The following is a 26,212-nucleotide window of genomic DNA, read 5'->3' as shown; positions in this document are numbered from 1 at the left end:
CACAGGTAAATATAATAAATATTATTGCACTATTTGTCTGCTTAGGGTATCAAAGGTAAATATAATAAATACTATTGTGCTTAGAGTATCACATGTAAATATACTAAATATTATTGTGCTTAGGGTATCACAGGTAAATATAATACATACTATTGTGCTTAGGGTATCACAGGTAAATATAATAAATATTATTGTGCTTAGGCATCACATGTAAATATTATTGTGCTTAGGGTATCACATGTAAATATAATACCATATTATTGTGCTTAGGGTATCACAGGTAAATATAATAAATACTATTGTGCTTAGGGTATCACATGTAAATATAATAAATATTATTGTGCTTAGGGTATCACAGGTAAATATAATAAATATTATTGTGCTTAGGGTATCACATGTAAATATAATAAATATTATTGTGCTTAGGGTATCACAGGTAAATATAATAAATATTATTGTGCTTAGGGTATCACATGTAAATATAATAAATATTATTGTGCTTAGGGTATCACAGGTAAATATAATAAATATTATTGTGCTTAGGGTATCACAGGTAAATATAATACATATTATTGTGCTTAGGGTATCACATGTAAATATACTAAATATTATTGTGCTTAGGGTTTCACAGGTTAATATAATAAATATTATTGTGCTTAGGGTATCACAGGTAAATATAATAAATATTATTGCACTATTATTGTGCTTAGGGTATCACAGGTAAATATAATAAATATTATTGTGCTTAGGGTATCACAGGTAAATATAATAAATATTATTGCACTATTATTGTACTTAGGGTATCACAGGTAAATATAATAAATATTATTGTGCTTAGGGTATCACAGGTAAATATAATACATATTATTGTGCTTAGGGTATCACAGGTAAATATAATACATATTATTGTGCTTAGGGTATTACAGGTAAATATAATAAATATTATTGTGCTTAGGGTATCACAGGTAAATATAATAAATATTATTGTGCTTAGGGTATTACAGGTAAATATAATAAATATTATTGTGCTATTGGTTTGCTTAGGGTATCACAGGTAAATATAATACATATTATTGTGCTTAGGGTATCACATGTAAATATAATACATATTATTGTGCTTAGGGTATCACAGGTAAATATAATACATCTTATTGTGCTCAGGGTATTACAGGTAAATATAATACATATTATTGTGCTTAGGGTATCACCGGTAAATATAATACATATTATTGTGCTTAGGGTATTACAGGTAAATATAATAAATATTATTGTGCTTAGGGTATCACAGGTAAATATAATACATATTATTGTGCTTAGGGTATCACAGGTAAATATAATACATATTATTGTGCTTAGGGTATCACAGGTAAATATAATACATATTATTGTGCTTAGGGTATTACAGGTAAATATAATAAATATTATTGTGCTTAGGGTATCAGAGGTAAATATAATAAATATTATTGTGCTTGGGGTATTACAGGTAAATATAATAAATATTATTGTGCTATTGGTCTGCTTAGGGTATCACAGGTAAATATAATAAAGATTATTGTGCTTAGGGTATCACATGTAAATATAATACATATTATTGTGCTTAGGGTATCACATGTAAATATAATACATATTATTGTGCTTAGGGTATCACATGTAATTATAATAAATATTATTGTGCTTAGGATATCACAGGTAAATATAATAAATATTATTGTGCTTAGGATATCACAGGTAAATATAATAAATATTATTGCACTATTATTGTGCTTAGGGTATCACATGTAAATATAATACATATTATTGTGCTTAGGGTATCACATGTAATTATAATAAATATTATTGTGCTTAGGATATCACAGGTAAATATAATAAATATTATTGTGCTTAGGATATCACAGGTAAATATAATAAATATTATTGCACTATTATTGTGCTTAGGGTATCACAGGTAAATATAATACATATTATTGTGCTTAGGGTATCACAGGTAAATATAATACATATTATTGTGCTTAGGGTATCACAGGTAAATATAATACATATTATTGTGCTTAGGGTATCACAGGTAAATATAATACATATTATTGTGCTTAGGGTATCAGAGGTAAATATAATAAATATTATTGTGCTTAGGGTATCAGAGGTAAATATAATAAATATTATTGTGCTATTGGTCTGCTTAGGGTATCACAGGTAAATATAATACATATTATTGTGCTTAGGGTATCACATGTAAATATAATACATATTATTGTGCTTAGGGTATCACAGGTAAATATAATACATATTATTGTGCTTAGGGTATTACAGGTAAATATAATACATATTATTGTGCTTAGGGTATCACAGGTAAATATAATACATATTATTGTGCTTAGGGTATTACAGGTAAATATAATAAATATTATTGTGCTTAGGGTATCACAGGTAAATATAATACATATTATTGTGCTTAGGGTATCACAGGTAAATATAATACATATTATTGTGCTTAGGGTATCACAGGTAAATATAATACATATTATTGTGCTTAGGGTATTACAGGTAAATATAATAAATATTATTGTGCTTAGGGTATCAGAGGTAAATATAATAAATATTATTGTGCTTAGGGTATTACAGGTAAATATAATAAATATTATTGTGCTATTGGTCTGCTTAGGGTATCACAGGTAAATATAATAAAGATTATTGTGCTTAGGGTATCACATGTAAATATAATACATATTATTGTGCTTAGGGTATCACATGTAAATATAATACATATTATTGTGCTTAGGGTATCACATGTAATTATAATAAATATTATTGTGCTTAGGATATCACAGGTAAATATAATAAATATTATTGTGCTTAGGATATCACAGGTAAATATAATAAATATTATTGCACTATTATTGTGCTTAGGGTATCACATGTAAATATAATACATATTATTGTGCTTAGGGTATCACATGTAAATATAATACATAGTATTGTGCTTAGGGTATCACATGTAAATATAATAAATATTATTGTGCTTAGGGTATCACATGTAATTATAATAAATATTATTGTGCTTAGGGCATCACAGGTAAATATAATACATATTATTGTGCTTAGGGTATCACATGTAAATATAGTAAATATTATTGTGCTTAGGGTATCACAGGTAAATAAAATAAATATTGTGCTTAGGGTATCACAGGTAAATATAATACATATTATTGCACTGTTAGTCTGCTTAGGGTATCACAGGTCAATATAATAAATATTATTGCACTATTGGTCTGGTTAGGGTATTACAGGTAAATATAATAAATATTATTGTGCTTAGGGTATCACATGTAAATATAATAAATATTATTGCACTATTGGTCTGCTTAGGGTATCACAGGTAAATATAATTAATAAATATTATTGTGCTTAGGGTATCACAGGTAAATATAATAAATATTATTGCACTATTGGTGTGCTTAGGGTATCACAGGTAAATATTATTCCACTATTGGTCTGCTTAGGGAATCACAGGTAAATATAATTAATAAATATTATTGTGCTTAGGGTATCACAGGTAAATATAATAAATATTATTGCACTATTGGTGTGCTTAGGGTATCACAGGTAAATATTATTCCACTATTGGTCTGCTTAGGGAATCACAGGTAAATATAATTAATAAATATTATTGTGCTTAGGGTATCACAAGTAAATATAATAAATATTATTGCACTATTATTGCGCTTAGGGTATCACAGGTAAATATAATACATATTATTGTGCTTAGGGTATCACAGGTAAATATAATACATATTATTGTGCTTAGGGTATCACAGGTAAATATAATACATATTATTGTGCTTAGGGTATCACAGGTAAATATAATACATATTATTGTGCTTAGGGTATCACAGGTAAATATAATACATATTATTGTGCTTAGGGTATCACAGGTAAATATAATACATATTATCGTGCTTAGGGCATTACAGGTAAATTTAATAAATATTATTGTGCTTAGGGTATCACAGGTAAATAAAATAAATATTGTGCTTAGGGTATCACAGGTAAATATAATACATATTATTGTGCTTAGGGTATCATAGGTAAATATAATACATATTATTGTGCTTAGGGTATCACAGGTAAATATAATACATATTATTGTGCTTAGGGTATCACAGGTAAATATAATACATATTATTGTGCTTAGGGTATCATAGGTAAATATAATACATATTATTGTGCTTAGGGTATCACAGGTAAATATAATACATATTATTGTGCTTAGGGTATTACAGGTAAATATAATACATATTATTGTGCTTAGGGTATTACAGGTAAATATAATAAATATTATTGTGCTTAGGGTTTCACAGGTAAATATAATAAATATTATTGTGCTTAGGGTATTACACGTAAATATAATAAATATTATTGTGCTTAGGGTATTACAGGTAAATATAATAAATATTATTGTGCTTAGGGTATCACAGGTAAATATAATACATATTATTGTGCTTAGGGTATCACAGGTAAATTTAATACATATTATTGTGCTTAGGGTATCACATGTAAATATACTAAATATTATTGTGCTTAGGGTTTCACAGGTAAATATAATAAATATTATTGTGCTTAGGGAATCACAGGTAAATATAATTAATAAATATTATTGTGCTTAGGGTATTACATGTAAATATAATAAATATTATTGTGCTATTGGTCTGCTTAGGGTATTACAGGTAAATATAATACATATTATTGTGCTTAGGGTATCACAGGTAAATATAATAAATATTATTGTGCTTAGGGTATTACAGGTAAATATAATAAATATTATTGCACTATTGGTCTGCTTAGGGTATCACCGGTAAATATAATACATATTATTGTGCTTAGGGTATTACAGGTAAATATAATAAATATTATTGTGCTTAGGGTTTCACAGGTAAATATAATAAATATTATTGTGCTTAGGGTATCATAGGTAAATATAATTAATAAATATTATTGTGCTTAGGGTATCACAAGTAAATATAATAAATATTATTGCACTATTATTGCGCTTAGGGTATCACAGGTAAATATAATACATATTATTGTGCTTAGGGTATTACAGGTAAATATAATAAATATTATTGTGCTTAGGGTATCACAGGTAAATATAATACATATTATTGTGCTTAGGGTATCACCGGTAAATATAATACATATTATTGTGCTTAGGGTATCACATGTAAATATAATACATATTATTGTGCTTAGGGTATCACAGGTAAATATAATACATATTATTGTGCTTAGGGTATCACCGGTAAATATAATACATATTATTGTGCTTAGGGTATCACAGGTAAATATAATACATATTATTGTGCTTAGGGTATCACCGGTAAATATAATACATATTATTGTGCTTAGGGTATTACAGGTAAATATAATAAATATTATTGTGCTTAGGGTATCACCGGTAAATATAATACATATTATTGTGCTTAGGGTATTACAGGTAAATATAATAAATATTATTGTGCTTAGGGTATCACAGGTAAATATAATACATATTATTGTGCTTAGGGTATCACCGGTAAATATAATACATATTATTGTGCTTAGGGTATCATAGGTAAATATAATACATATTATTGTGCTTAGGGTATCACAGGTAAATATAATACATATTATTGTGCTTAGGGTATCACCGGTAAATATAATACATATTATTGTGCTTAGGGTATCACAGGTAAATATAATAAATATTATTGTGCTTAGGGTATTACAGGTAAATATAATAAATATTATTGTGCTTAGGGTATCACCGGTAAATATAATACATATTATTGTGCTTAGGGTATCACCGGTAAATATAATACATATTATTGTGCTTAGGGTATTACAGGTAAATATAATACATATTATTGTGCTTAGGGTATTACAGGTAAATATAATACATATTATTGTGCTTAGGGTATCACAGGTAAATATAATACATATTATTGTGCTTAGGGTATCACCGGTAAATATAATACATATTATTGTGCTTAGGGTATCACATGTAAATATAATACATATTATTGTGCTTAGGGTATCACAGGTAAATATAATACATATTATTGTGCTTAGGGTATCACCGGTAAATATAATACATATTATTGTGCTTAGGGTATCACAGGTAAATATAATACATATTATTGTGCTTAGGGTATCACCGGTAAATATAATACATATTATTGTGCTTAGGGTATTACAGGTAAATATAATAAATATTATTGTGCTTAGGGTATCACCGGTAAATATAATACATATTATTGTGCTTAGGGTATTACAGGTAAATATAATAAATATTATTGTGCTTAGGGTATCACAGGTAAATATAATACATATTATTGTGCTTAGGGTATCACCGGTAAATATAATACATATTATTGTGCTTAGGGTATCATAGGTAAATATAATACATATTATTGTGCTTAGGGTATCACAGGTAAATATAATACATATTATTGTGCTTAGGGTATCACCGGTAAATATAATACATATTATTGTGCTTAGGGTATCACAGGTAAATATAATAAATATTATTGTGCTTAGGGTATTACAGGTAAATATAATAAATATTATTGTGCTTAGGGTATCACCGGTAAATATAATACATATTATTGTGCTTAGGGTATCACCGGTAAATATAATACATATTATTGTGCTTAGGGTATTACAGGTAAATATAATACATATTATTGTGCTTAGGGTATTACAGGTAAATATAATACATATTATTGTGCTTAGGGTATTACAGGTAAATATAATACATATTATTGTGCTTAGGGTATCACCGGTAAATATAATACATATTATTGTGCTTAGGGTATTACAGGTAAATATAATACATATTATTGTGCTTAGGGTATCACCGGTAAATATAATACATATTATTGTGCTTAGGGTATTACAGGTAAATATAATAAATATTATTGTGCTTAGGGTATCACCGGTAAATATAATACATATTATTGTGCTTAGGGTATCACCGGTAAATATAATACATATTATTGTGCTTAGGGTATCACCGGTAAATATAATACATATTATTGTGCTTAGGGTATTACAGGTAAATATAATAAATATTATTGTGCTTAGGGTATTACAGGTAAATATAATACATATTATTGTGCTTAGGGTATTACAGGTAAATATAATAAATATTATTGTGCTTAGGGTATCACCGGTAAATATAATACATATTATTGTGCTTAGGGTATCATAGGTAAATATAATACATATTATTGCACTATTCGTGCCACAGGTAAATATAATACATATTATTGCACTATTCGTGCCACAGGTAAATATAATACATATTATTGCACTATTGGTGTGCTTAAGGAATCAAATGTAAATATAATAAATCAGGATTGCCACATGAAAGTAAACAAAGAGTGTAGTCAATAATGGACACAATGTAATATATGCTTACTGGAATCAGTGAGTCAATGTGAACTTAAGATGTCATCATCATCAGCTTTCCTCAAACAATATACTTTGATCCTAAAAGGATATGTCAAGAGATGTCCCTTTTATGCATCCCTCATTGTTCTCTTTACTACTTCTATCTGTTTATTTTTTAGACATACAAGAACAGAAAGGGAACTGGGTATGAAAAGCATGAAAACGAATAACAACCCAAGCACACGATGTCACAGCTCCATGAGCCAACCGACTTCCTTAACTTCTGTGCCACCTGACATTCATCTGGAAAACAGATGACAGCAGTGATGTGACTTACCCTGGGAATATGAAGTTCTGCCTTGCCTTTTTTAACAATGGACTTAGCTGAGGACTGTGTACAGCACACTGTTAAAAGCAAGGCACAGACCCTTTCAGAGACTGCCTATTGCTGCTTCCTATATACCTTATGAGTGTAACAATGCAAACGACTTTCGTTTTACATGTGCTGATATGAGACTCAGCATGTGGCAATTAGCTGTGTGACTGTGATAATGTGTTATTCCTTTAACTTCTCAAATGCCTAAACATGAAGTTTATCTTAATGAAAATCATATTTTCAGTGAAAACATTTCTATGCAAAAGAGGACAGATCAAGAGGGGCATTAGAAGTGCCCTGGTAAGGTTTAGATAAATCTAAATATGCATAATATAAGGATATGCAAACCTCTGTATATAATAAAAATAATAATAAAAAAAACATATATATATATATATATATATATATATATATATATATATATATATATATATATATATATATATATATATATATATATATAATCTGTCAAAAATAAGAAAACGGATTTATTTATACAGTACACCATTGGTTTCTTCTAGTTTGGGACCATTGTATGACTCCATGATAAAGTATTATATCTGATAAATGATCATATAATGAAGAAAAGAATCTTACGATGGTAACATTACAATGACAAAATCCAGTTTATATTTTTGGAACCATATTCTATTTACAATATGACTATTCTTCATTAATTAAATCAAAGACCCAATAGGCATTACCATTCACCGAAGGGTTTCAATATGGAAAATTATAATCCTGATCATCTGTCTGCACATTTTATTATTCTATTTTATTCACCTGCCTTCATTTAGACACAAATGGATCAGATTCTGTGCTGAATGTTATCTGATTCTGTCACAGCTCATGTAAAAGCAAAAATATACTGCTTTTCACATAGAAGATAAAATTACATCGTCTAGGGCAAGGTGTTTAAATTACATTAAAATATTTCCATATTTGCTTTTATTGACAAAGTCCACGCATTTCCTATACAGATTAGTCTTCATAAGTATTTAATTAAGTGATGTCACCCTCTAGCAGTAGGCAGTGTTTATGGAGATGCAGTGATATAGCTAAGAAAATAGAATGTTAGGAATTTATTAACACTGGTCATGGTATTTGCATAAGTTGCAATCTGCATGAAAGTATATTAGACATGTGAAATATTGTATAACTCATTTGGATTAATACAAATGTTGCCATTTTTGGCATTAAATGTAGTAGTAAGGGTTATGACACCCAAATTTTTTTCTTTCACTATTAAGATAGAGCAAACACTTTTTAAAAGCTTTCTTATTCATTTTCTTTGTATGCCCTTCAACAAAGGATACCAAAAAACAAAGTAAATTTGAGAAGTAATATAAGTAAAATTGGATTATATTTTTTGTAAATGTTTGCTCTAATTGTATGCAAAGGGAGAAAATGAATAACCTTGCTGTACTTATGTTCTCATTAGTTCAGCAAATGATAAAAACGGTCTTGTGAAGCATGAGATTACTATCACCTCAACAATTATTAACTTTAATGTATGCAATACAAAAGATGTTTTTACACTGTATAAATCAACGGAAATGGTCTACTTGCAAGTCAGTCACAGAAGGACATTTTAGAAACTTGATGTAAAGTGAATAGACATTTCTTTTTTGTTTTAATGTTATTATATTACTTGCAATCTGACTTGCATAAATAAATAATGAAGAATCTGTTCTCTCTATTGCAGTCATTTTTTTACATTTCTGTTGCAGTCATTTTTTCACATTATCAAAAGTATTTACATGAGGAATACATGTTCAATCTATGAATCATTTTACATAGTTTGTGTGACCTTTTCCCCTTTAATTGGTTCCCAATTATCCATGTTACCTGCTGGAATGTATTAAAATGTTTGCAAATAGCTCCTTCACCTTTTTGGCACCTGAAAATGTCAAGGCTTGAGTATTGCCTATAAAAAAAGCTATGTAAACACAGCCAACAGAAGAAATTACACCCCCAGTAGGAGAGATAAATAATAAAATGTGAATTTTCAATTGCCCTTTTTAAAGGGACAGTCAACTCAATTTTTTTACTGTTTAATATACTTTTATTTTTGTGATTACCTTGTATCTAAGCCTCTTTTGACAGTCCCCTGATCACATGCCATTTTATTTATTATCTATTGACTTGCATTTTAGCTGTGTTGTGCAGAACCTACGAGCGTGAGCACAATGTCATCTATATGTCCCACATGAACTAGCAGTCTCCTGTAAGCAAATAAAAAAGCATGTGATTAAGAGGCTGTCTATAGTGGTTTAGAAACAGGCAGACATTTAGAGGTTTAAATGTTATAAAGTATAATCATATAACAATGTTGGTTGTGCAAAGCTGGAGAAGGGGAAGTAAAGGCATCATCTATCTTTTTAAACAATAGCAATTTTAGTGTTGACTGTCCCTTTAAGTATTGGGCTTTTGTATACAAACACAGATGATATAAGGAAGCATGTGTGCCTGTGTATAAAAAGTAAACAAAGGAGATCTGATTTCCCTGTAAGCTCAACAAATTTAAATGTTAATTCACATACAAAAATAAACCTATATATAATCATGTATTTATATAGGTATAGATATAAATTGTACCAAAAAAACATCAGATATATGTAGAAATATTTATGAATAAATAGAACATATTCTGTTATGTGCAAAACATTGAAATGTGAAATATTCATATTTTCATGTCTGGTTACTGCAAATGAGAATATGCGATCGTGTTTGCTCGAGAGTGGGGTGTTTTTTCCACTTTGACTTCTATGGGGGAATACATGAATGCGCATGCGATATTCTAACTTCAGAATTTTACGCTCATCGGGTTACTATGGCCTAGATTTAGAGTTCGGCGGTAGCCGTCAAAACCAGCGTTAGAGGCTCCTAACGCTGGTTTTGGGCGCCCGCTGGTATTTGGAGTCAGTGATTAAAGGGTCTAACGCTCACTTTACAGCCGCGACTTTTCCATACCGCAGATCCCCCTACGCCATTTGCGTAGCCTATCTTTTCAATGGGATCTTCCTAACGCCGGTATTTAGAGTCGTTTCTGCAGTGAGCGTTAGAGCTCTAACGACAAGATTCCAGCCGCCTGAAAATAGCAGGAGTTAAGAGCTTTCTGGCTAACGCCGGTTTATAAAGCTCTTAACTACTGTACCCTAAAGTACACTAACACCCATAAACTACCTATGTACCCCTAAACCGAGGTCCCCCCACATCGCCGCCACTCGATTAAAATTTTTAACCCCTAATCTGCCGACCGCCACCTACGTTATACTTATGTACCCCTAATCTGCTGCCCCTAACACCGCCGACCCCTGTATTATATCTATTAACCCCTAACTTGCCCCCCACAACGTCGCCGCAAGCTACTTAAAATAATTAACCCCTAATCTTCCGACCGCAAATCGCCGCCACCTACGTTATCCCTATGTACCCCTAATCTGCTACCCCTAACATCGCCGACCCCTATGTTATATTTATTAACCCCTAATCTGCCCCCCACAACGTCGCCGACACCTACCTACACTTATTAACCCCTAATCTGCCGAGCGGACCTGAGCGCTACTATAATAAAGTTATTAACCCCTAATCCGCCTCACTAACCCTATCATAAATAGTATTAACCCCTAATCTGCCCTCCCTAACATCGCCGACACCTACCTTCAATTATTAACCCCTAATCTGCCGACCGGAGCTCACCGCTATTCTAATAAATGTATTAACCCCTAAAGCTAAGTCTAACCCTAACACTAACACCCCCCTAAGTTAAATATAATTTTTATCTAACGAAATAAATTAACTCTTATTAAATAAATAATTCCTATTTAAAGCTAAATACTTACCTGTAAAATACATCCTAATATAGCTACAATATAAATTATAATTATATTATAGCTATTTTAGGATTAATATTTATTTTACAGGCAACTTTGTAATTATTTTAACCAGGTACAATAGCTATTAAATAGTTAAGAACTATTTAATAGTTACCTAGTTAAAATAATTACAAATTTACCTGTAAAATAAATCCTAACCTAAGATATAATTAAACCTAACACTACCCTATCAATAAAATAATTAAATAAACTACCTACAATTACCTACAATTAACCTAACACTACACTATCAATAAATTAATTAAACACAATTGCTACAAATAAATAAAATTAAATAAACTATCTAAAGTACAAAAAATAAAAAAGAACTAAGTTACAGAAAATAATAAAATATTTACAAACATAAGAAAAATATTACAACAATTTTAAACTAATTACACCTACTCTAAGCCCCCTAATAAAATAACAAAGCCCCCCAAAATAAAAAATTCCCTACCCTATTCTAAAATACAAATATTACAAGCTCTTTTACCTTACCAGCCCTGAACAGGGCCCTTTGCGGGGCATGCCCCAAGAATTTCAGCTCTTTTGCCTGTAAAAAAAAACATACAATACCCCCCCCCCAACATTACAACCCACCACCCACATACCCCTAATCTAACCCAAACCCCCCTTAAATAAACCTAACACTACCCCCCTGATGATCTTCCTACCTTGTCTTCACCATGCCAGGTTCACCGATCCGTCCTGGCTCCAAGATCTTCATCCAACCCAAGCGGGGGCTAGACATCCACTGAAGAAGTCCAGAAGAGGGTCCAAAGTCTTCCTCCTATCCGGCAAGAAGAGGACATCCGGACCGGCAAACATCTTCTCCAAGCGGCATCTTCTATCTTCTTCCATCCGATGACGACCGGCTCCATCTTGAAGACCTCCAGCGCGGATCCATCCTCTTCTTCCGACGACTAGACGACGAATGACGGTTCCTTTAAGGGACGTCATCCAAGATGGCGTCCCTCGAATTCCGATTGGCTGATAGGATTCTATCAGCCAATCGGAATTAAGGTAGGAATTTTCTGATTGGCTGATGGAATCAGCCAATCAGAATCAAGTTCAATCCGATTGGCTGATCCAATCAGCCAATCAGATTGAGCTCGCATTCTATTGGCTGTTCCGATCAGCCAATAGAATGCGAGCTCAATCTGATTGGCTGATTGGATCAGCCAATCGGATTGAACTTGATTCTGATTGGCTGATTCCATCAGCCAATCAGAAAATTCCTACCTTAATTCCGATTGGCTGATAGAATCCTATCAGCCAATCGGAATTCGAGGGACGCCATCTTGGATGACGTCCCTTAAAGGAACCGTCATTCGTCGTCTAGTCGTCGGAAGAAGAGGATGGATCCGCGCTGGAGGTCTTCAAGATGGAGCCGGTCGTCATCGGATGGAAGAAGATAGAAGATGCCGCTTGGAGAAGATGTTTGCCGGTCCGGATGTCCTCTTCTTGCCGGATAGGAGGAAGACTTTGGACCCTCTTCTGGACTTCTTCAGTGGATGTCTAGCCCCCGCTTGGGTTGGATGAAGATCTTGGAGCCAGGACGGATCGGTGAACCTGGCATGGTGAAGACAAGGTAGGAAGATCATCAGGGGGGTAGTGTTAGGTTTATTTAAGGGGGGTTTGGGTTAGATTAGGGGTATGTGGGTGGTGGGTTGTAATGTTGGGGGGGGGGGTATTGTATGTTTTTTTTTACAGGCAAAAGAGCTGAAATTCTTGGGACATGCCCCGCAAAGGGCCCTGTTCAGGGCTGGTAAGGTAAAAGAGCTTGTAATATTTGTATTTTAGAATAGGGTAGGGAATTTTTTATTTTGGGGGGCTTTGTTATTTTATTAAGGGGCTTAGAGTAGGTGTAATTAGTTTAAAATTGTTGTAATATTTTTCTTATGTTTGTAAATATTTTATTATTTTCTGTAACTTAGTTCTTTTTTATTTTTTGTACTTTAGATAGTTTATTTAATTTTATTTATTTGTAGCAATTGTGTTTAATTAATTTATTGATAGTGTAGTGTTAGGTTAATTGTAGGTAATTGTAGGTAGTTTATTTAATTATTTTATTGATAGGGTAGTGTTAGGTTTAATTATATCTTAGGTTAGGATTTATTTTACAGGTAAATTTGTTATTATTTTAACTAGGTAACTATTAAATAGTTCTTAACTATTTAATAGCTATTGTACCTGGTTAAAATAATTACAAAGTTGCCTGTAAAATAAATATTAATCCTAAAATAGCTATAATATAATTATAATTTATATTGTAGCTATATTAGGATTTATTTTACAGGTAAGTATTTAGCTTTAAATAGGAATCATTTATTTAATAAGACTTAATTTATTTCGTTAGATAAAAATTATATTTAACTTAGGGGGGTGTTAGTGTTAGGGTTAGACTTAGCTTTAGGGGTTAATACATTTATTAGAATAGCGGTGAGCTCCGGTCGGCAGATTAGGGGTTAATAATTGAAGGTAGGTGTCGGCGATGTTAGGGAGGGCAGATTAGGGGTTAATACTATTTATGATAGGGTTAGTGAGGCGGATTAGGGGTTAATAACTTTATTATAGTAGCGCTCAGGTCCGCTCGGCAGATTAGGGGTTAATAAGTGTAGGCAGGTGTCGGCGACGTTGTGGGGGGCAGATTAGGGGTTAATAAATATAACATAGGGGTCGGCGATGTTAGGGCAGCAGATTAGGGGTACATAGGGATAACGTAGGTGGCGGCGGTTTACGGAGCGGCAGATTAGGGGTTAAAAGTGTAATGCAGGGGTCAGCGATAGCGGGGGCGGCAGATTAGGAGTTAATAAGTGTAAGGTTAGGGGTGTTTAGACTCGGGGTACATGTTAGGGTGTTAGGTGCAGACTTAGGAGGTGTTTCCCCATAGGAAACAATGGGGCTGCGTTAGGAGCTGAACGCTGCTTTTTTGCAGGTGTTAGGTTTTTTTTCAGCTCAAACAGCCCCATTGTTTCCTATGGGAGAATCGTGCACGAGCACGTTTTTGATGCCGGCCGCGTCCGTAAGCAACTCTGGTATCGAGAGTTGCATTTGCGGTAAAAATGCTCTACGCTCCTTTTTTGGAGCCTAACGCAGCATTTGTTTGAACTCTCGATACCAGAGTTAAATTTATGGTGCGGCCAGAAAAAAAACCCGCGGAGCGTTAACAGCCCTTTTACCGCCGAACTCTAAATCTAGGCCTATGAAAGCAAAAACACTTTACTTTCAACTCATAATACGATTGCAACCTGAAAAGCATGATAATTTTAATTCTAACACAATTAATGCTCAATTCTAACCAAGATGCACATATATTTTTCTATAAATACAGAGAAAGAAGTTTGTTTCTTGTCAGGTTAGCAACATTTTAAACAGAAAAATGTCTTAACCATGTGCACCACCTTTCATACAGGTTAAATGGAGCATACCACTTAAAGGGACAGATACGCTATTTGTTTAAAATAATAGCATATTTTTCAACACAATGGGACCTGTCAATTTGTGTACAATACAACTTTACACTTCTTTCTTTAATACTTAAACCACTGATGGCCAGCTCCCTAACACATGAGGGCCAAAGATCAATATTATAAAAACCTAAAGGGTCACATATAGGGCTAGATTAAAAGTGGAGCACAAATTAACGGTCCTGCTTGAGCGTTAATTGAGCTAGAAGTAAAATTCTCACACTCGTCAAGTTGCGCACTTATTATGAGTTTAAAATAAAGTGTTTTTGCTCTCGCAGTAACCCGATGAGCGCAAAAATCAGAAGTTAGAATATCGGCTAGTTCATTTAATTTGCTTTTGCACTTGACATATAAATTACAGGGAGTTTTAAGTTTTATTGAGATTACAAGGAAATTTTAAACAGTGTAATAAATTACCCAACAGCAAAGCTTCAGCTAATACAGAAAATATAAAGAATGCTATACCTACCTAAGAAATTAAAACTTTAATATTTGATTCATTAAAAAGCTGATATTATAACTAATATCATACGAGCTACTGACTTTGAATGTTGATACAAATTATATAAATACAGTACATAATATTATATTATACATATATTATTGAATACTTATATATATTTTATATATATATATATATATATAAACATATATTTATTATCTATCTATATATCAATTATATACATATATATATATTGTGTGTATATATATATATATATATATATATATACACTAAAAATACAATTAAAATTATGTGTGTGCCTTTTTTTCTGCCACAAGACCCTACCGTGCCCCGTGACGCGACCCCCCCCCCCCCCACCCACGACTCCCCCCCCTTATCTGTTTGGCTGTCCAGTATTTTTATCGAAATGGACAGCTGGCAACCCTAAAGACAAGCCTTTTTTTTAAATAGAATTTATTTTATACTGTTCATACTATTTCCTTTCCACTTTCTCAGACGCGGTGCTAATAAGTTAGGGCGGCTAAAGTTTAAACCAGACAACATCAGACATAATTAAGTAAGAGTAAGCAGGAAGCATTTGCATTAATAGTCAGCAAATATAAATTAACAACTTTTAACCAGCAGCCCCACTGTTACACACACATCCTGTTGTGACTGTTCCTCTTACCATAAAATTGCTGGATTTCTGCCTGAGTGTAAGACTGTGAAGTGCCGCTCACGGGCAGAGAGAAGGAGGGGGAGACTGCAATTGTTGCACTGGCTGCGTGAATTCTTCTATCTCCATACAAAATTAATCAGAGTCAGACTGTTGTTGGGGGCGGGTCCTACTGTCACAGCTCAAAAACCACAGGCAGAGAGGAGGAGGGGGAGTCTGCACTTGTTGCACCCAATTAATCAATCTGTTGTTGGGGGCGGGTCCCTCTTGCCCCCCTGTAGCGACACCACTGCCAGGGCACAATAAATAAAAATTAAAACTAAAATGATGGAAGGGACTACTTCCCTCCTCCCAGGGAGTCACAATGGTTTCATTATGGGCAAACCATCAGAAGCTCAACAGGTCTCTGGTTTGGAGAGCACAGAGGAGGAGCCCATAACCAGCAGCACTTCCCTGACCATTACCCTCTGGAGTCCACTGACCTGGACGAGAGCTTCCAGGCAGTATGGACCAAGCCCTTTGAGATCTTCCCTAGCCCACCCCAGGACCAGAGGACCAGTTTGAGGACTACTATGGTGAGGTTGAGAGCTGCAGCAGTAAGTGGAGCAGCCAGCGGCTGGAATGACAGCTTCTCCACAGACTCACAACAAGAGGTAACCTCAGGATCAAATCTGGAGTGATCGGTGCAGGCTGTTTGCCTGTAGTGGCTGCTCCGCTTACTGCTGCAGCTCTCAACCTCACCATAGTCCTCAAACTGGTCCTCTGGGGTGGGCTAGTCATGATCTCAAAGGGCTCGGTCCATACTGCCTGGAAGCTCACGGAAGCGCTCCTGCCTGCTTAGCCGCCATGAAGGAGTGTGAGAAGAAGCAGCAGTGGGAGGAAAGCATAAGCCGTAAGCCAAGAGAAAGCGTCCCGGGAATCACAGCAGCAGGAGCCATCACTATACTGGCAAGCTCACTGCGTAAACTCCTCAAGTAGCTGTGCCGTCTCCTGCTGCTGTGATTCCCAGGACGCTTTCTCTTGGAGTGATGAGTTTGTGCCCAGGAGTGTAAGCAGGAGAGTGTAAGCAGGGAGCTAAATGTGGAGTTAGGACTTAGGAAACTAACTGGTGTCTGCGAGTCCGATTCTGGACCACATAATCCTCAGGCTCAGTCAGTCAGTCAGTGTACACGTAACTTGAGAAGGAAGACTGCTTGCGGGGAGCTTGTTTCATTAAAGTTTTTTTATTACCCACTATCTATGCTGGGGACATATCAATGAATTATTGATGAATTATGTATTAGCAAAAAAAAAAATGATGATGAGCCTGCAGTCTGCCACGGCACACCTGAGGATCTCTCACGGCACACCTGAGGATCTCTCACGGCACACCGCGACACACTGGTTGAAAAACACTGTTCTATACTGTGTCCTGCATCTCATGACAAGAACTTTTAACTTTAAACCTTTAGGACACATCAACATATGTAACAAATTACTCCAATGCACGTTTCACTGCACTAGCAGCTTTGTCAGGCAAAATTTTGTGATTGGTATAGATCAAAACAGGAATTACAGTTTCTTTAAGAAAGTGCAGGGCAAATCTTTGCCACATTGTTATAAGTGAGCACCAGCTTCAGTCTCAGAGGTGTTAGTTTCTAAAGAGAACTGTAATTCAGGTTTTGGTTAAGCAGTGTAGGAGCAGTAAGTTTTACTTTCTAGAAAGCTGTTCCTGCTCCATATATTACTAACCCCTTTATAGTTACTTCAGTAACGCAGTGCTGGAATCTATAAAAAAAATCCTTATAAATTTCCTGTAATAATTGGTGAATACAAGGAGACATTGGACATTCTTTGAGGACAGTGACTGAGGCAAATCATCAGTAGCTCAGAATCCATACTAAATACTTCATGAGAAATGTAACCCAGGAAGATGTTTTATCCTGCTCAAAATCATGGCTTTCATATTTTGTATATTGTTAGTTATCTAGTAAACACTGCACAATCTTGACCGGCTTTCTTTGTTAAGACAAGATCAATTTATAAGGTAAGAGAAAATGTCACTGTACTATATATTAGTAAAGTCAGGATCTGGTATTGAATGTAGTTTTCCACTCATTTATAGGCACCTCAGAAGACTAGCTTGGTAAAAACAGTAGCTACATTTATCTGGCCAAAAGATCCAAAATTATGAATTTATTTTCTGCACTGTGAAATGATTTAAAGCATAGTAGGTGGTACAAAGTCTGAAACTATTCTATTTCTTAGAAAGAAAAAAAATTGTGCAGGAGGGTCTAATAAATCACTGGGCACGATTTTCTGTGATACATTTTTTCTTAGCTTTGGTTCCTAGTTGTGATAATGGATACAGTCATGGCCAAAAATATTGGCACCCCTGCACTACTTCACCCAGAAAATTGTTGCAATTACAAATGTTTAGGCATTCTCATGTTTATTTATTTTGTTTGTATTGGTATGACACGAAAAAAGTTGAGAAAAAAAGCCAAATCTGACACATTCCACACAAAACTCAAAAAATGGACTGGACAAAATTATTGGCACCCTCAATTTAATATTTGGTAGCACACCCCTTGGAAAAATTAACTGAAATCAATTGCTTCCTGTAACCATCAATGAGTTTCTTACACCTCTCTACTGAAATTTTGGACCACTCTTTTTTCGCCAACTGCTCCAGGTCTCTCAGATTAGAAGGGTTCCTTTTCCCAACTGCTGTTTTAAGATCTCCCCAAAGGTGCTCTATGGGATTGAGATCTGGACTCATTGCTTAGCAGTTCAGTACTCTCCAGCGCTGTGTCTTAAACCATTTCTGGGTGCTTTTTGACTTGTGCTTTGGGTCATTGCCCTGCTGTAAGACACATGACCTCTGACGGAGACCCAACTTTCTGACACTGGGCCCTACATTGCACCACAGAATTTTTTGGTAGTCTTCAGATTTCATAATGCCATGCACACAGTCAAGGCATCCAGTGCCTGAAGCAGCAAAGCAATCCCAAAACATCAGTTAACCTCCATCATGTTTGACTGCAGGGACTGTATTCTTTTCCTCTTCTTTTCTGAAAACAGTAGAATGGTGGGCTTTACCAAAAGCTGTAATTTTGTTTAGTCTGTCCACAGCAAATTCTCTCGAAAGGATTTTGACTTCCTCAGGTAAGTTTTGGCAAACTCCAATCTGGCTATTTTATGTTTCTGTGTCAGCTGTAGGGTCCTCCTGGGTCTCCTACCATAGCGTCCCTTTTCATTCAGATGGTGACGTATAGTGCGAGCTGACACATTTGTACCCTGTGCCTGAAGGTCATCTTGAATTTGTCTGGAAGTTGATTGAGGTTCTTTATCCACCATTCGAACAATCATTGCAATCTTTGATCAAATTTTCTCTTTCGTCCACATCCAGGGAGATTATCTACAGTACCATGGAATGTAAGCTTCTTGGCAATGTTGCACACAGTGGACACAGGAACATTAAGATCTCTGGAGATGGACTTGTAACCTTGAGATTGTCCAGGCTTTTTCATATTTTTTGTTCTCAAATCCTCATACAATTCTTTGCTGCTCTTTCTCTTCTCCATGCTCAGTGTGGCACACAGAGACACAGACATGTTGAGTCAATTTTTCCCCTTTTTAACTAGTTCCAGTGTGATTTCAATATAGTCAGCAGCTTTTTAATTGATACCGGTGAGTTTAATTACAAATTACAGGAGCATCACAAACTTGGAATGCAATTATTTCTTACAATTTTTAGAAGGTGCCAATAATTTTGTCCAGTCCATTTTTGGAGTTTTGCGTGGAATGTGTTAGATTTGGCATTTTTTCTCCACTTTTTTTGTGTCATATTAATACAAACAAAATAAATAAACATGAGAATGCCTAAACATTTGTAATTGCAACAATTTTCTGGGCAAAGTGGTGAATCATCTGACAGAAATGCAGGGGTGCCAATATTTTTGGCCATGACTGTATGTCCACAATTTAGGAATAGGGCATCTAGTAGTAATTATATAAAGAAGTTGCATGGTCTGTGAGGTGGTAAAACCAATACTGCTTTAGCTGAAGACACTTCAAAATGATCTTTGTATATTGCCATTAACCCATCAGAGGAGGCTACGGTAATCAGAACAATATTGTTCCTTGCAAGCTGAAGAAGGCACACACTGCTTAAAATAAATGGGTTCCCAGAATATAGCTATCCAGATGACTACTCAAAAATCCAATCAATGGAAAGAGGGCTAATGATTGCAGAGGGAATCCAGGCATAATAGGTTGTAGAGGTTATTAAATTAAAGAGCCATTATAAACAGTGCAAGGCTATGTGTTTAAGCTCCACAACGGTTAAACACATGGTTAAAGTACCGTTTGAGAGCAGAGACATTCTGGTCCCAAGGGGATACGACTGATGAGAATTAGATAGTGTAATTTTTGCTTGGTCCTGGGAATGACAAAAGAGGGAAGAGGCGCTCTGGTGCAGATAAACCCAATAATGAGTGAGATTTCCAAAAAGAGAAATACTAATACTCACAAAGGTGATTGCACTTCCAGTGCAATAATCCACAAGCCGAAACTTCTGAGCCGTTCGGCTGACTCTTTCTCTCCCGGTATGCTCCCGGCAACAATCAGGCCCCGGTATGCTCCCGGCGACAATCTGGCCCCTAAGAGAAATAAAGCATAGAACACCTTTGGTGCAGATAACCCTGACCAGTATGGAACTACTATCAGAGGGTAGATGTGAATACTCACAAACGTGTGTGCACAATCAGTGCAATATCGAGCGGACCGAAACTTTGTAAAGCCGTTCGGCTGACTTCCGAAAGAAATGTGGCTATTGCTCTCACAAGTCCAGTGGAAAAGAACAGTTCAAAGCAAGGTAGAACAATATAAAAACTTTTATTAAAACACTTAAAACTTCGCTACGCGTTTCTCGGCTGCTCGCCGTTTCATCAGGCTCATAAATTTAGTGAACTACCTTGCTGTCTTAAAAAGGCTGAGTTAACCAATGGGGATAGTTTGTGTATTACACACCCACCGTAACTCCCCCACCAATGGAGATGGTTTAAATGTTGCACACCCACCATAACATGTGTATTGATTGATTAGGTGCTACACCTCTTGCAAAAACTTTATAACTAACAAAGTTATATCACCCCACATGCCCTAATATTCCAATATCTAATAGATTTGAAATATTAAGTGAGCCCATGGCCCCTTTAAGAGCTGATATGGGAAGACAAATTATACCAGCGAATAATGAGACTTTTAATGAGAGGACCCACCAAACTGAAGTAGAGAATACTGTTTTTTTAGAACAAAGACAGAGACCACAATCGTGGTCGCAGAGAAAAATTGCAAGCTATTTAGAGCCAATTACTACACAGACTCAATTCCAAAAAGGAAAGCGACCTTACACAGACGGGGGTGCAGAGGGCGTGGGACCACCCACAAAAAAACAAGACTACAAAAATTAAGTAAGGGTATATACAATTTATCAACTCATAACTTGACTGATGATGAGATACGAGTATTGGGAAAGGGATTATCTTACAGTCCTTCAAACTTGCATAACCCTTTTAATCTGTTTGTGGACTTAAATAGATACATACAGAAACTCACAATGCAAAAGTATTTTGCTGAGAAGAGTCTGAAAGAATCTAATGCTTTACCTATCCTGACAGATACTATGGAAGACAGAATTACCTCTGGTTTTCCAACTTATGAACCTGACACTCTTCTGGAACAACTAAATGAGGGTTTTATACAGACAGGTTTTAGAAACAAGTCAAACTTTAATCCACAGATTTCTAACGACTCTTACATTGAAATTTTTAAAGAACTGGTCCTAGAAGAGTTAGAACAGCTTCCCAAAAATATTTCTAATCGAAATTTATTTCCAAATGAATTAAAAGCCTTAGATACATTAAAAAATAATACTGAACTAATAATCCGCCAGGCCGACAAAGGGGGCGGTATAGTCCTACAGAATCGTAGTGATTACATAAAAGAAGCCAACCGTATTTTGGAGGATAAGACCTACTATTCACTCCTTAAAGAAGACCCTACACCTAGGTATTTACAGACCCTTACGGGCCTAATTAATTTCGCCCATCAGGAGGGTATTGTATCCAAAAGAGAAAGGGAATTCTTGATCCCAAAGGAGCCTGCCTGTGCATTCTATTACCATTTGCCGAAAATCCATAAGGATACGGCGAACCCCCCGGGAAGACCTATAATAGCGGGCATAGGCAGCCTCACAGAAAACGTTTCAGCATACATAGACTTCTTCCTCCAGAAATATGTCACTAACCTCGAATCATACATTAGAGATTCATCTGACCTTCTAGAGAAACTTACACATATTTCCATCACAGATGATCTATTATGGATAACCTGTGATGTAGAAGCGCTCTATTCTAATATCCCTCATAATCAAGGTGTAATAGCAATCTCCAGTTATTTGGAAGAAGATCTATACATTCCACCATTGCAAAAACAATTTATTTTACAATTAATTTTATTTGTTTTACAACACAATTATTTTCTGTTCCAAGATAAATATTTTTTACAGACCAAAGGAACCGCCATGGGCACCAGGTTCGCCCCTAGTTTTGCAAATTTGTATATGGGTAGTTTTGAGAATCAATATATTTACCAATCTGAATTCGGGGCGAACCTGGTGTTCTATGGTAGGTTCATAGACGACCTTATATTTTTGTGGAATGGCTCTAAAGACAAAGCAGTAGAATTTATTAACCATCTAAATAACAATGATAGGGGACTTAGATTTACAAGCTGCATTCATTCAGAGAGTGTAGTCTTTTTGGACTTGAGTTTGTGTTTTAATGGCAACGGTGGAATCGATAGTTCTACCCACTTCAAAACTGTGGACAGTAACAGTTACTTAGATTATTCCAGTAATCACTACCATCCTTGGAAAAGGAATGTCCCATATGGGCAATTTAAAAGAATAAGGAGAAATTGTAGTTTACTAACAGATTACGATAAACAAAGTCTCATTCTTAAAGAGAGATTCAAGGAAAAACACTATCCGATGGAACTTATTGAGTCCAGTTATCAAAGAGCAAGAAATGAAATAAGGGAAAATTATTTTGTCCAGGTAAAAGACAATAAACAAACAAGATTAGGAGCTGACAAACCAATGGAAATTAGATTTATTACACAATTTAATAGTAATCACAAGGAGATTAAAAACATATTCCAGAAGCACTGGAGAATTTTAAAGAGAGACCCCGTTCTTAATGATTTGATTGGAGATAGTCCATCTATAGTATATAAAAGGGCACCTACTCTGAAAAATATTTTAGCACCTAGTAAGGTTGTTAGACATCAAACCAATAAGGCTTGCAAAACCACGTACAAATGGAACAAGAGCCAAAACAATAGTTGTTCAATTATGAATAGGGGTGCTTACAAATGTAGGATCCCTAGATGTAAAATGTGTGACCACATCGGTCATGGCACACTCTATTTTCGTTCTCATGTAGATACTAAAACCTATAGAATTAAAAGTAGGATGACCTGTGCTTCCAATTATGTTATATATTTAATATCCTGTGAATGTGGGGTTCAATATATTGGTCGCACAATCAGACGTCTGAGTCATCGTTGGTCCGAACACTATTGTAGTATCATTAGAAATAAGAAATCCCATAGTGTTATTAAACACTGCCATAAAAAACATGGAGGAAACCCCAACTGTTACACGATAGTGCCGATAGAGGAGATTGAACCCTCCAACTTATACAGCAGATTCCTGAGGCTGAGGCAGAGAGAGACATACTGGATTCATAAACTGAAGACCATGCATCCTCTGGGTCTTAATCTAAATGTGGATCTAGCAGCATTTTAAGATCCATTTATCCATAATCCAAGGAGTGTGTCTCTCTCTGCCTCATCCTGCAGGTAGTATTATCATATATCATATCATACTCTGTCTTCTACTCCAGATGTTTGTTTAGAATGCTTGGAACTGGTATCCTCAAATACACATATATATTCTGAATCACATATATATATACCAAATATATGGAGTCTTTTCCAAAGCCAATACGGCTCAGAAGAGTTAATATAAATATAAATATAAAAACATCACTACACACGATTTGGGTTAAGACCAAGGAATTTGAATTCCAATACTCAAGTTATAGAAATAGGAACTATCCCAATTATAATGGGATCTATCTACAACAGTAATAAAACAAAGGTGTATAAAAGATTCCGCTTTAGATTTCACAATCCTCGTACACACACTTTCTCACACTCTATAATAGGTGTTTATACAAACCTTGTTCTACCAATTTCTTCTATTTAACACAACGTTAGACCACACAGACATTTCACCCTTCACTCCAAAATTTTAGACATTTACAAGCACAACTACACTAATTAATTGTTGCATTATAATTTACAGTTTCTCAACACTACCCATTTCTAATTACAATTATCACCAGTAGCATCCTTATATTCAGAATTAATCAGTATTCCCCTTAGATAAATGCTACTTATAGATTCACCACATTAAGGGCACATACACTAATATCCCTATAACATTAAGGGCACATACACTAATATCCCTATAACCATGATTCACATTAGCACTACATCTAGGATATATCCTCCTCGATATATCATCACGCAGAGGACACACATATGGTATAGGTATTATAGGAACTATATTATTACAAGGTTACTAATGCCACTATAAATTTATTTAAAAACACAAAGGGCTCGAAACCGTAATTTGGGATTATATAGAATGTTTAGATTCAAATAATAGAATGTTATTATCCCTTAAACCAAATCAGACAATATCCAAAATACTTAGAAATACATTGAGATTTATTGCATTTACAACGAATGTCATAATATTTAATCACCATCTTTATGTATTATGTTAACAAGCAGTAACTATACATGTATGATGCATGATATACGGCATCATGTATGTAAGTGTCATATCAATAACACAGCGAGGGTATTATGTACACAGATCATATACTTATATAAGGAAGGGTTAATCCCCTGAAACCTAGAATTTATAGGACATTTATTTGTACATATTATGTATAAAATTTAGATCATTGCGCACACGTCGTGCATCAGATATAAGTTGAGTCTTTATGTTTACCCGCAATATTTTGTTCGATGTTGTCACGAATATGTATATATTGATATCTGTAATAGTATGTTATCGATAGCTGAGATATAACTTTGTTAGTTATAAAGTTTTTGCAAGAGGTGTAGCACCTAATCAATCAATACACATGTTATGGTGGGTGTGCAACATTTAAACCATCTCCATTGGTGGGGGAGTTACGGTGGGTGTGTAATACACAAACTATCCCCATTGGTTAACTCAGCCTTTTTAAGACAGCAAGGTAGTTCACTAAATTTATGAGCCTGATGAAACGGCGAGCAGCCGAGAAACGCGTAGCGAAGTTTTAAGTGTTTTAATAAAAGTTTTTATATTGTTCTACCTTGCTTTGAACTGTTCTTTTCCACTGGACTTGTGAGAGCAATAGCCACATTTCTTTCGGAAGTCAGCCGAACGGCTTTACAAAGTTTCGGTCCGCTCGATATTGCACTGATTGTGCACACACGTTTGTGAGTATTCACATCTACCCTCTGATAGTAGTTCCATACTGGTCAGGGTTATCTGCACCAAAGGTGTTCTATGCTTTATTTCTCTTAGGGGCCAGATTGTCGCCGGGAGCATACCGGGGCCTGATTGTTGCCGGGAGCATACCGGGAGAGAAAGAGTCAGCCGAACGGCTCAGAAGTTTCGGCTTGTGGATTATTGCACTGGAAGTGCAATCACCTTTGTGAGTATTAGTATTTCTCTTTTTGGAAATCTCACTCATTATTGGGTTTATCTGCACCAGAGCGCCTCTTCCCTCTTTTGTCATTCCCAGGACCAAGCTTTATTTCTACGTATACTTT

The 26,212-nt window shown here is 34.8% G+C and overlaps 1 protein-coding gene across 1 annotated transcript in view; it reads left to right on the top strand.

The window, feature by feature from the left end:
• NCMAP (non-compact myelin associated protein) overlaps nt 1-8,184 on the top strand; it is a 151,020-nt gene extending 142,836 nt beyond the window's left edge. Inside the window, exon 4 of the mRNA XM_053707195.1 lies at nt 7,605-8,184. Within this exon, the coding sequence (XP_053563170.1) occupies nt 7,605-7,743 (139 nt within the window). The 3' untranslated portion in view covers nt 7,744-8,184. The remainder of the gene's footprint in view (nt 1-7,604) is intronic.
• The last annotated feature ends 18,028 nt before the right edge of the window (nt 8,185-26,212 follow it).

This window comes from Bombina bombina, chromosome 3 (genome assembly GCF_027579735.1).
Source record: "Bombina bombina isolate aBomBom1 chromosome 3, aBomBom1.pri, whole genome shotgun sequence".
Lineage (NCBI taxonomy): Eukaryota > Metazoa > Chordata > Amphibia > Anura > Bombinatoridae > Bombina > Bombina bombina.
The sequence above is the reverse complement of the archived record's forward strand: the minus strand, read 5'-3'. Positions and strand labels throughout refer to the sequence as shown.